The 13,572-nt window shown below is 36.1% G+C and overlaps 1 protein-coding gene across 1 annotated transcript in view; it reads left to right on the top strand.

Moving 5' to 3' along the window:
• The window catches only part of ANKMY2 (ankyrin repeat and MYND domain containing 2), a 35,071-nt gene that overhangs the window by 11,878 nt on the left and 9,621 nt on the right, over window positions 1–13,572 (top strand). The window contains exons 3-5 of the mRNA XM_059933950.1: window positions 1,256–1,394; window positions 3,123–3,221; window positions 9,460–9,620. Coding sequence (XP_059789933.1) covers window positions 1,256–1,394; window positions 3,123–3,221; window positions 9,460–9,620 — 399 coding nt within the window. The remainder of the gene's footprint in view (window positions 1–1,255; window positions 1,395–3,122; window positions 3,222–9,459; window positions 9,621–13,572) is intronic.

Below are 13,572 nucleotides of genomic sequence, written 5' to 3'. Positions count from 1 at the left end.
ACATATCTTAGGCACTCAATAAATATTTGCTGAATGAATGAATGCTGTATTTAATGATATAGAGTTGTAACGTAGTAGACTAATATTGATGAATTCTTTGATTTAAAAATTATAGGAGAGAAACTTTATTTTTAGGATCATCATATTTAAAGTTTTTAAAACTACTAAAGTTTTAATCTCCTTACCATTTTCCCATTACTACTCTCAAGAAACATTGACTACTCCTACTAAGTTGCCTCTTGTACAACCTCCCTATGATTCTCACATCAACAAGCCTCTGATAATATTGATGACAATGTTCATATAATAGTCTAGAATCATCAAGAACAATTCAAATTATGTTAGTATTCTAAGATTTGCTAAAAAAGAGATTATATGTTTTAGAGAGGTTTTCATCCAGAGTAACTCTGAAATTCCAGCACTCAGAGAGTCTCTCCTGGATTCTGAGAAGATTTACTTACAGGGAACATCTCATTTATTTATCCACCAAATAGTATTAGGTACTCAACATATAAAGTTGGATGTTTCATTGGATATGGGCAAACATATGGAGACTAAACAGTGTAGCCTGGTGTAAACACTACCAATCGTTTCTCCATATTCATATAATCATATATATAACCAAATCCTATATATGATCAAAATATAAATGTGATTTTGAGGATCATTTTTCTTTAAATGAGAACACTCTAATATACATTTCCCACATCTTGTTTTTCTCATTGGCAGTAATTCATGGAAATTTTTTCAATTCAATAGATATAAATGTATTCAATTAGTAACATCATACTATTCCATGCTATGGATATACCATATTCAACTTTCCCCTTGATAAGCATTCTATTTGTTTTAAGGTTTTTCCTTACTTTTTTCTTTTCTTTTCTTTTTTTAACGCATTTGTATCTGCTTGTCCATTTGTTTCCCCAGGAGCTAAGTATGTGTAGTAGAGATGAGAGCCCTGATAAATTTAAGTTTTGGTCCTTGCCCTGGCCACTTTACTAGTCATGTGAAGTTGAGCAATTCTTCTCTGAATCTGTTTGCTAATCTGTAGAAAACCTCAGGTAATAAAACCATCTTTTTTCTTCAGCAGTTTATGGAAGATCCAAGTGGGGAATTGAGTATAAAAATGCAGATTATAAAGATGATTTTATGAATTCATTTTATTTTGTGTTTTAATTTAATTGCAGGAATTGTTCATAGGCAGGGGGAAAGGTAAATAAGTAAACTTAATACTTTTTTTCCCTTTCTGTTAAAGAATGGAATGACTCCTCTAATGCATGCTGCATATAAAGGAAAACTTGATATGTGCAAATTACTTTTACGACATGGAGCTGATGTAAATTGTCATCAACATGAACATGGATACACAGCCCTCATGTTTGCTGCACTTTCTGGTGAAGTTTTAGCATTTATTCTAATATACCAATAATAGTCACCTATACAAATTTGTTATAAGTATATGTACATTTTTAAATTAAGCGCATTTTTGTTATAGTAATTTTAAGATCATGTCTCGTGGAAAGACATGGTGGGAATCGGTTTTGAAAAGCTATAATGTATGAAATATGTTATATAGTTAATTTGGTGATGTTTCTTTAGTTATTTAAATCACTTGGTTCTTTGTATTGACAATATATTTTGTTTAGAGTTGTGGAGCTAGATCTATGATTCTTACAATTTAGTTCCTTTGCTGTTCTATAGTTTTATATTTTGAAGTAATATGAAAGCTTCTTTGTTGTTCTCTTGAGAGAATACCTGCTATGATAGGGCTATTTGCTTCAGTGACATTTAAGTACTAAATATGATGATCCATTTAGAAACTTACTCTGATTCATGTTGCTTATAATTTGCTGAATAAAGACAATTGGGAAATATCTAAAAGTTAAGTGGAATTATCTGTCCTTGTTACAGTCTTTTAAGAAAATAAATATGTAACTTAATATTACCATGCTTTAAAAGCAGTAATCTGTATTTTTATAATCCAGGGGGGGGAAAAAGCATTTCTAAGCATAATATAAAATATAGAATTCAAAAAGGGCAACATTGCCTAATTTGATTACATAAAATCTTAAAACATTTCCATGTATAGAAAATACCGCACATAGAGTTAAAATATAAATTAAAAAACTAAGGAAAATAGTTATTACTATTTCTAAAAGGGTTATATCATTATATATGAAGAGTTCTTATAAATCAGTTAGAAAACAACCAATACTACAGTAGAAAATTAGACAGAAAATTGAACAGAGAACAAAAGAAATACAACTGGCTAATAAGCTTAAAACGCTCTCAAAGATCTGCAGATTAGAACAACAAATGATAACCTTTCACTTAAACATATTGGCAAAGGTTAAGGAGGAATGATGACGCCCAGTCTTGGCATAGGAACTTTTGTGCGCTGTTTTGGGGAGTGTACATCAGCCCAACCTTGCTGGAAGGCAGCCTGGTAAAATGCATTTAAAATATGCATAACCTTTGATCCTACAGTGTTTTCCAGGGACTCTTCCTAAGGAAATCATAGTTCAAGCTTGCAAAAAGTAATGGGAAATGCTGTCCACTGAGTATAGTTTATAATAGCAGATTATCTGTAATGATTCCTTTAGTGAAAGAACACAAATAGAAACACTATGAATGTGTAGATAGGACAAAGTGTAAAAAGATAGATCCTCAACTGTCAGTAGTTATCTCAGGGCCTGTAGGTGTGAAGGATGGGATGAGTTAGTAGACATTAAGGGGAGACTTTTATTCATTTTATTTTTTCTGTCTTTGTTTTTTATTTTTTGTTTTGACTTTATACTAAGCATTATTCTTTTTTTTAATACTAAGTATTATCCTAGGAAAAACATACTTTGTCTTGTTAAAAAAAAAAAAAGTTATATTCAATTCCATACCATTTTTGTATTGCTTGATGTGTTTTCTAGAAAATAAGGTTGATTTCTATGTGGGTTCTATAGCATTTTACTTTTTGCTATAGTTATGATTTATATTTTGGAAAAAATGAAAATATCCACAAAATAGAAACCTAAAACTACGCAGAAAACAAAGGGTACAGATTATTTAAAAGGGAATATTTGAATTGTGCAGTCCTTAATTTTAACAAATATGTTTCTTTTTAACTCTAGGTAATAAAGACATCACGTGGGTAATGTTGGAAGCTGGTGCCGAGACAGATGTTGTCAACTCTGTAGGAAGAACAGCAGCTCAGATGGCAGCCTTTGTGGGTGAGTTTTTATGGCAGTTTTACATTAGCTTATACCCAGAATTTCCCCCATGGAAAAAAATACCACTTTGCTTCTCAGAGTGTAAATACTGTCATGTTTATTTTTTAAAAAGCAAATGTTTACAGTTTTGTCTAACTTAATGAAACACCTGATGACACTTTAGATAACACGAACAAGCTGTTTTGAATCTCCACTCTGAAATACAGAGTGTGGTGAAGGGCTTTTGTTGCAGTCAAATGCTTGAATGAGAATATTTTACTCCTCTAAGGAAGTAGTTTAACCTAATGTTTAAGAACAGGAACTGTGGAGTCAGTGATCCTGGGTTGAAATTCTGGCTGTACCACTTAACAGCAAGTTACTTAATGATTCTGATCTTCAGTTTCCCCACTGCAAAATGTTTACATGGTTATCGAAAGGATTAAATGAGATGATAGACCTAAAGAGCTTTACATGTAGCTCTCAATAAATGCCATCAGTTATTGCTGTTTATAATAATTACAACAATGATTAGGAAGGAGCATTAATGATAATACAATATACAGCTGTTTCATTATCATCCTCATCAACCACAAACATTTATTGCATGTGCCCAATATTTCTTGGTGTGTTAATCCTGTTACTTGATATAATATAGGGGGTTTAGAAGAGAGTGGGAATGAATATTTGATGTTTGGTATTTTGACCCCAATGAGTTGGCAGTTAGAAGAGTCCACTGATAGAAAAGCAATGATAGAAATATCTGATTTATTGGGAATGTAGTAAGTAGCTCTGTGAGGCCTAATGATTCATTAAACAGATCCTTAACATTCACAACCTGTAGACCAAGCATCACTCTAGATGCTTTGGTGAACAAGACAGAGGGTGTTCCTGCATTCATGGCACTAAGAGGATAGAGGCAATGACTGTGTGAAAATGTATTCCAATGGGTGACTTAAGGGTTCCATAAAAATACATCAAAGAGAGGGATCTTCTCTCCCATTCCAAGGGAATTTCAAGAGAGAAATTACATGTAAGCTAAGATACAGTGGGAATTAGTCAGATATGGGGCACAGTAATTGTATATGGTGTTAAATTTTATTATTATATTACTTAAAACTACTAATAGTAAGTGCTGTTGATTAAGTCAAACAGTCACTGAGTCACTTTATGACAACTCTTTGAGAACAAATATTCTTGTTTTATTTTACTTCAATTCAGGAGGATTTGAAAAAGGTATGGCTTTGCTGTGCAAACTTCAGGGAAATATTTATCTCCCACAGTTAGGGACTCCCTAGTTGCTACCACCTCAGCCCTCAGCTAATTTTGAGGGTGTCAGTTTAGTAAGAAAAGAACACTAAACTAGGAATCATGAGACTCATATTTTAGTTCATATCTGCTCCTAATGAGTTACAAGATCATAGGCAAATCCCTTCACCTCCAGATCCTCGGTTTTCTGATATGTACAAAGAAGCCAGGGAATTACATGATCTGAAGTTCTCTTTAACTCTACAAGTTTTCATTATGTCCACAATGTAATAAAATAGAGCTTAGATAGAGGTTAAGTAACTTTCCCCAGATCCCAGGGCTGGAAGTGGAGGAGCCTGCACTTTCAGCCATTAATACGATGCTTTTCTTTTTCTCTGTTTTCTTAATACTATCAATACTACGTTAATAAAAATCTAATGTACACCTGTCCACAATTCCATCCTAAAGTGAGGGTAATGTTTTCATCCCATTTTAATCTATTTAGACTAATTTCATAGACAGAAAATTACATGGCACCCTTTCAAGTTGACATTATATTTTCCTTAAAGTTAGTCTTATTAAAAACTCATTCTCCCACTTTCATTCCCCTCAAGCAGATCAATATGTATACATATGTACTCACACACGTGCAAGATTTTTTCATCTTTTAAAAATAAGGTCATACAAATATATTCCTTGCAACTTGTTTTCTTCACTTACCAGTACACCATGGAAGTCCCTCCCATCTCACTCAGTATGTGGCTATGTGTGTGTGTGTGTGTGTGTGTGTGTGTGTGTGTGTGTTTCTTTAATGTGATTGGCCTGGTCTTGTTAGAGTACATTTTCTTTCTCCTTTTATTAACTTGAAAGATCAAGAATGCTTTTATATTTTACCAGTGCATACTCTCCTATTCACAATGCTCCCAGTTAAACCCATATTTCTCAGTTACTATCTAGAAACGAGAGCAAAACTATACCCTGTGCCCTACCCTTAAGGTTTTGCATTTGCCCATTTAGCAACCCCAACAAGATGAAATCCTTATAACTCATTTATTTCTCCACATTCTCTGTGTTTGCTTTGTCAGGCAACAGGCCTTTCCTTTCCTCCTCCACCACTACGACTAGCTGTGGACTTGCCTGAGAAAGTCTAGAATGTTTGGTGCCAATATATCATTAGAGTGTCAGTCATGGTGTGTTCTTTCTCCTTCAGCAGTCCTCACCATCTACAGGATAATTTCTCCATTGTGCTGTCTCCACCCATTGGGATTAACTATCTCTGCTGCCAAGGGCTCTTGTTCTCCACTCTCTCCTCTCTTTTCTCCTTGCTCCATCTTGAGATCTCTGTTCTCATTTAGGTTTTGGTTACAGGACATTCTCAGATGGTACGTAGGTTGTATATCGTTTGAAACCCATCATAACCAAAACTATCTTTTTCTCTGAAATGCGAGTCATGTGTTGGCTACTTTCATGATTCTTATATCACTGTTCTATTCTCTCAATCATATGTAGAAGTTACTCCACAGTTTTCTAAATCCTGGTTTTGTAAGTGAGAATGTGATTTATTTTTCTTTGTCCACTTTTCATTTCTTATTCTGGAATTGTATTTCAATTTCAGTTTATCCTTGAAAGTAAAAAATTGTACTAGCATGTGTCTGGTTGTGTGTATGTTCTCATTAATCCTGCGAGGGCTGACTCAGTGAGCCCGTTCAGTCTAGAAGACTCAAGTCCAGTGATAGTAATAATGGCACAAAATGATGCACTGGTCCCCACCCAGCCCCCACCCCCAGCATTTATTTCTATATTAATAGTACTATTTTATTTGTAGGTATTCACAATTCATAAATTAAAAACTCATAAAACTAAATATTTAATAGTTTAAATTATAAAATTTAAATATAAATTAAGTAAAAATGTATAAAGATAAACTTTAAATATATATGTATATCACTCTAATATAAATTATTGGCAGATTTTTAAAAATAAAATATCAAAATAACCTCTAAGTACTACCTAAAATGAGAAAGATTAATGTTGGAAAAAATAAAGTAATATTATTTTTTTCCTTCTCACAAAGGTGTAATTTTAAGAAACCTCTAGTCCTACGACAGTGTCATTGTTAGGTAGCCAGTATTTTATGTACAAATATTTCCAACTGCTAGTAAGGCTTTTTCTGAGTATACTAGTTGGGGGACTGATGAGAAGATGTAGTTACAAGCTAAGTCTATATTTTCCTCTGATCCCTTTACCTTCAAATCTTCCTATGTCTATTTTGATATATAGAAGCTATTTTATTTTTTATTTTAATTTTTTTAAATTTATTTGTTTATTTATTTATTTATTTTTGGCTGCATTGGGTCTTCGTTGCTGCGCACGGACTGTCTAGTTTCAGTGAGCGGGGGCTACTCTTCATTGTGGTGTGTGGCCTTCTCACTGCGGTGGCCTCTCGTTGCGGAGCACGGGTTCTAGGTGTGCGGGTTTCAGTAGTTGTGGCACGTGTGCTCAGTAGTTGTGGCTCGCGGGCTCTAGGGCACAGGCTCAGTAGTTGTGGTGCACGCACTTAGTTGCTCCACGGCATGTTGGATCTTCCCAGACCAGGACTCGAACCCGAGTCCCCTGCGTCGGTAGGTGGATTCTTAACCACTGCACCACCAGGAAAGTCTCTAGAAGCTATTTTAGAGCACCTTTTTTTTTTTTTTTTAAACAGGAACCTCTATCTTTTTATTGAAGCTGGATGTGTTTTAGAAAGCAGTGCGATTTGTCTTCATCTTCTTTAGTTTCTTCATGTACAGTTGTAAATTCCTGCACACCATTATCTGTGTTACTTTTGGTGCTGTCATGTTTACATCCTGCTTGTCGTATATTTGCTTGATTGTCATTTTTCTCCCTTCTTGAAGGTTATGTAGGTAGAAATGATCATTTTCTAAACAGAACACTTCATATTTTTAATATTTCCTGTTACTGTTTGACTTCTCCTCAAGATATATACAATGGAGAGTTCTGGTTTTAAAAAAAGAAAAGAAAAAGAAACTGGTGTTTCCGCATTTAAGAATAACATCAAATACCAAAAATGATACTGTGATCACTACTAAAATTTCCCTTCATATCATGGATGTGTTCTTTTATTTATTTATTTATTTATGGCTGTGTTGGGTCTTCATTTCTGTGTGAGGGCTTTCTCTAGTTGCGGCAAGCGGGGGCCACTCTTCATCGCGGTGCGCGGGCCTCTCACTATTGCGGCCTCTCTTGTTGCAGAGCACAGGCTCCAGATGCGCAGGCTCAGCAATTGTGGCTCACGGGCCTAGTCGCTCCGCGGCACGTGGGATCTTCCCAGACCAGGGCTTGAACCCGTGTCCCCTGCATTGGCAGGCAGATTCTCAACCACTGCGCCACCAGGGAAGCCCCTGGATGTGTTCTTTTATCATTTGTTTAATTATTAATTCTCCATCCATTTCTTTTTTTTCCTGGATCTGTTTTTCAGCTCTCTCATCTCTTCCATAATGATTTCTATATCCTAGTTTTTCTCTGTTTTGAAATATTTCATCCCCTTCATCTTCTACATTACTATTTTAGTTCTCGGTAGTAACCAGGATTACCTCTTTCAGTTTGTCTATTAACTTTTAAAAATGGAATCTTTCTGTGTTCCATGAAAGTCTCTTTACATACTGTAGTTGATCTGCTTAATTTAAGTTTTTCTTCTTTGGTGGTTGTGGTTATGGTTTGGTTGTGGTGTGGTTGTAGTTGTCAGAACATGTTCCGCAGAAGAAGCCCTTTGTTGGAGGCACTGAAGAGTCTTTGGAGATTGGATCCCCTTGGGTCTGCATCTCCTAGGCAGTCAGCTAAAGCCGACAGGGTCGTAGAGCAGTGAAGGGAAGTGCCATCTCTCTATACCTGTGGTCTTAGGGTCAACAAACCAGGAGATATTTTGTCCTCTGCTGAGACACAGCGAGAAACCGGTCCACTCTTGGGTTCTCCTTGAACTCTCAGGGAAGCTGAGCCCTTTGCCAACCTCAAGGGTCCACCTGGCCCACAATACAATCCCCCCACAGGTCACCTGTTGTTGGCAGGATCGAGCAGATGCTCCCTGGACCGTGTACAAGTGGGCAGGGGCCACAAGGGCCACCCAGGGTGGACCCCTCTCCGGGAGCCCTGGCATCTGGGCCGACTCCCCAGGACTCTCCGCCGCTGGTCCCTCAGCCCTTATCAGGCAGAGCGGAGGAAGAGGTCTGTTTTCTGGAGATTCTGGAAGAGCCTGCGCCTGCAAATGTGCCCTGCAGGCACAGCCTGCTTGCCCAGAGGGGCCACTTTTTTGCTCCAGAGAAGTAGTGGCGAGGGAGCCAGGGACGGGGAGGCAGCAGGAAAGCACAGGCCACCAGCTTCGCCAGGGAAGGTTTTGCTTTCCTAGAACAATTTTTACCTCTGGAGATGGCTTAGAGAAGTGGCACAGGGATCTATGAGGAGCCGTAATGTGGATTCCAAGCTTACGGGGGCAAAAGCTTTTTCTCTAATTCATTTCACAAAGAGGCCAAGCTTTTCTCAAATTCAAGGAGGGAAGAGATTAGCTTAACAATATGAACAGTAATTATCATGATAATTAATAACTTTATACAGAATAAATTTAAATTCTGTGTAAAGAAAGCCAGATGTGATTAGGGAAGAATGAACATCATTTGTGTAGGGGTGGAAGAAGAGACATTTAAATTACAAGCAACTTTTATTAAACATTTAGGGTCAATTTTAAGTTGAACATTGTTTTTTTTTTTTTGTTATCCACATAATCTTCTTATGTACTGTGAATTCTGTGTCTTTAAAAGGAGATTATTTCTTGATCACAAAGCATGCTTATAGATGTTCCCCAGAACATTTTACCTCTCCTCCTCCCCCTCTACTCTGCTTTCCTACAAATTAAAGATGTTGATGCATGTTTACTTCAGAAAACAGAGTAACATAATTAAAAAATGGAAAATGTCTTATTTTGAATAATGAAATTATATATTTCCTATTTTTCTATTAAAAGGTCAACATGATTGTGTGACGATAATCAACAATTTCTTTCCTCGAGAGAAACTGGATTATTACACTAAACCCCAGGGACTGGATAAAGAGCCGAGGCTGCCCCCAAAGTTGGCAAGCCCACTGCACAAAATTATCACCACAACAAATCTTCATCCTGTCAAGGTACGATAAGCGTCTACTGTATTTGCTTTCTATTCAAATATCGCTTCAGAATTTAAACGGCTCTTAGTACATAGGATCATAATTGTCTTGGGCTGCTTTTTGTTGATGTAAAGCTTGTGATAGGCTCTCTTGTTCACTTGATACAGTGAAGGAGTGCTGTCATTTGAAACCTAGAAAAAAGTGAAGGACACAGCCTAGAGCACGAGGAAAAGCTAGGCAGAGAGATGGCCGAAGCCTAGCTTCCACCTCATCTCACAGTGAGCTCCGGACCATTAATGGCTCCAGAGCGGCAAGGGACCCAGGCTTTCATATGTCAGTCTGTCATTGGCTGAGGTCTGTCCCCAGAGGGAAAGGACAGCTTCCCAGATAGTGCCAAGTGAGGTGGCTGTCTTTGGATGAAGGAAGTTCCCTGAGGAAGGAGGCAGGTCGGAGCCCACAGCAGCCAACAGTCCAGCAGCAGGGACCTGGTACACAGGCCTGGTAAAGAGAATCTGGGTGGAGAACAAACAGCATCTACTACGCTAATTATCTTTCCAGGAAATGTTCTGAAATGTGATAATGAACACATTTTTTTTTTCATGCAAGTAGGTATTTGATGCATTTAAGTAATACACTTCTTCTAGTAAATAGTCAAATCACACAGATATTCATACTTAGTAGACCAAGCCGGAAGTTCAAATGGCTTAACTGGGAAACTTCAGGGGCTATTGTGAACTATTTCCACTGCTATTTTCTTCATGTTTTATATATGACCTTTTTGTTTGTTTATAAACTGATTGGTTTTTTTTAAATTGATCCAAATGAATATTATTTTTTCAGTGAGTCATCACATAAAACTCCATGTGTGCTACAATGATGCTGTCCTTTTTCAAACTTCAATGTCTACCATATGTCTTCAATCATACTATATAGATTTGATAGTAATTCAGAGCTGTTTGGTGAGCAAGACAGTATGTTGGGTCAAAAATTGAAGTTTTCCCTTAATACAAAGTGTTAATGTAGTGAAATAGATTTCCTTTGTCTGTTACAAAAGAATCTGGAATATACTGATTGTCATTAAAATAAGTGGACAGCTCTCATAAAGTAACTCTTTTGAAAACTAACACTCAAGTTCCAAATTTTGTATGATCTTATCACTTTATTGCTACATCCCTTTGCATATAGTCTTTGAAGCTCGAGGAACAAACAAATCAAAAAATACCTTTCATGTGGCCCTTCACCCAAATTAATTTTCTGGACCATCTAGAGAGATGACAGACTAGCAGATCCCTTCCCAAACAACAGACAAGTGGTATCTATTCTGTTTTTATTTTTCAAAACTCAAATGTTTTACTTAACATTCTGAAAGAACCGCTAGAGGCAACACTTATGACCCTAATCGGGCAAAAAGGAAATTCAGTCATGAATCAGGTGTTTGTGTTTCTAGTGGAGATTTTATGGAACTTAGGATTTAACCTCTAAAAAATATTTAGCCTCTTCTGTTTCAGTCTTTCTTTCCCTCCCAGCACACACAGGAAAGAGAGAACTCCTGTAAACACTGACTCCCTCTCCATGGCACTTCTTCTTTTAGGAGTGGAGCGAGCTGGAGTGGGAAGACAGGATTTTTCCCAGGGATACAGTATTTCTCAATGTAGAGAACGTGTGTGGTTTTACAAGGCCCTTGTCATTCCCCCTCTAGCCTGAGCATTACAGAATATTCTGGGTTTGATTGATTTGAAGAAGTTTCCTGTATGTATCTGATTCACTGTCTTATATCTGTGTCCACCCTTTGAGATCGCAGTAATCTCAATTATTGTGATAATTGAGTCTATGGAGTAATTTTTGATGTTTGCACAGAACCTAGTTTCTCAGGGTTAAATATCCTAAGAGTTATTGTACCTCCAATTATCTTTAAAGGCACATATTTTGAGTAAATTTGATTAGGGGTATACTTATACAGACAAATGGTAAAGGTATATAAACTAAAATAGCCTACATTATATTTTTTAGAGCACTTGGTCTTGTAAGAGAGACTTCCTTCAGACCACACCTTGCTTTTTGTAGGTATAAATAGTCTATTCACTTGAAAACCTTTCTTTTATCCACACTTTAGATAAAAGCTGCCCAGTTGCTTTTGTGGTGGCCCATTTTCATTGCTTTACCCCTTTTCAAGCTGGCACAGGTCTTCATAGGGCTTATTATAAAAAAGTAACTAATAGCCACTCTACCAAATCAAAGACCTTTTAAAATAAGCACAGTACAACACTCGATCCAACAGTGCACCCTTTCGCTGCATTGTACCTAACACAGATACATTTGTGTGGAGGTTAAGTGGCTGCTATAGCAATAAGGATGTTTGCTTTCAACAGGGACTTGGGGAATTGTGCTAATGCCCAGAATACAGACATTATAATGGAGAAAAACAGAGTCACAGGAAAAATGACAATAGAGTTTAGCAGAGTCTCTAAGTGATTAGGAAACAGATGTGTACAAGTGATCCTATCTTTGATTATTAACATGATTTTTAAGCCCAGAATTGATTTATTCCTCTTCAGTAATTAATAATGATTCCCTTTATAATAAATATATTATTTTATAATGCTGCTGAGATTAAAGGAAGGAAACTAATTCAAATGTTATTATTTTGTTTGCAGCTACGTAAATGCTTCAGGGAGCTCACTGTTGAGCTGTGGGTATATATCATTTTTTATTGCGTGTACTGCTGTATATTATAAAATAAATAAAGTCTAATGTCTCTTAAAAAAAATCAATCATTAATCTGGGTTCTATTTGGGATTTTTTAAAGAATTCTTACATGTAAGTTTAGATCCTATCCTTTGATTACAAATGCTGTATACAAAATATTGAGCAAACAGCTTCCATTGATTGCAGTTGACAGCAGAAATATAAACAGGTAATTAATGATATATATTATGGTAGGGAAAGTTGTCAGCAAACTTGTTGTTACCAATAAGGATTCTGATTATACTTATTTCATGAAGTCTAATAATTTGTTATTAAGTGCTATATTTTAAGTAAAATACTAGGTTATATATCAATTTAGTAGTGTCAAAAATAAGTAAAAAATCTTAATTTAACAAGAACATTTAATATATGTTAAATTTTCAAGTAGGAGGCTCGGCATGGGTTTTACTTAATAAATTATCTTCATGTCTAAAGAAAAGGATCTAATTCATGAAATCTGCTACCTGTTGTTTCCTAAGATTACCTGGGACAGGTATTTAACTGTAACACGTAAGTTAACAAATACTGAATGAACTTCCGCTCTGAGAATACAACTGTGCCTATGTTACACACGTTTACATTACTGTATCTCATTATGGATTTTTACAGCTGTCCTATGCAAGCCTACCACAACCAATAAAGAAAAAAGAAATACTCCTTATTACACTAAATTTGGGCTTAATCTGGGCATATATGGGAAGCGTGGGACTCATAATGCATCAGATTGGATAACTCTCTTAGAATCCCTTTTTAAAGCTATTTTTGCTTTCCTCTTTGACCTATTCACATTGGTGATTAGAAGCATATTAGGAAAATTTCCAAAGAGAAATGTAGTCAATCAGTAAGTAATACACCTTTTATTTTTAGACTTCTGTCAGTAAAAATCTTCATTTCCTTATAATTAACAAGAACGAATGAGAATTGTGGTTTTCCTAGCCATGAAATCCTAACACTCAGTAACATTAACTAAAAGTAACGATTGCTCTGTTAGTTGATTCTGTATATAAAAGGTGTACAAATATGCCATGCTTATCTTTAGTGAAAGTGCTTTTAACAGAGATAGTGAAACCATGATTCCTACTGGCCAACTAACACCCCAGTTTAGCTGGATGGCAAATCACTCAATAACTGATACACAGAATTCAAGAGATTCCATAATGTCAGGGTCCTTCTGTATTAGTTTTACAACTTGATCAGTGGCAATTTGCATTCTAATTTAAATTAACAC

Source organism: Balaenoptera ricei, chromosome 9 (genome assembly GCF_028023285.1).
Source record: "Balaenoptera ricei isolate mBalRic1 chromosome 9, mBalRic1.hap2, whole genome shotgun sequence".
Lineage (NCBI taxonomy): Eukaryota > Metazoa > Chordata > Mammalia > Artiodactyla > Balaenopteridae > Balaenoptera > Balaenoptera ricei.
The sequence above is the reverse complement of the archived record's forward strand: the minus strand, read 5'-3'. Positions and strand labels throughout refer to the sequence as shown.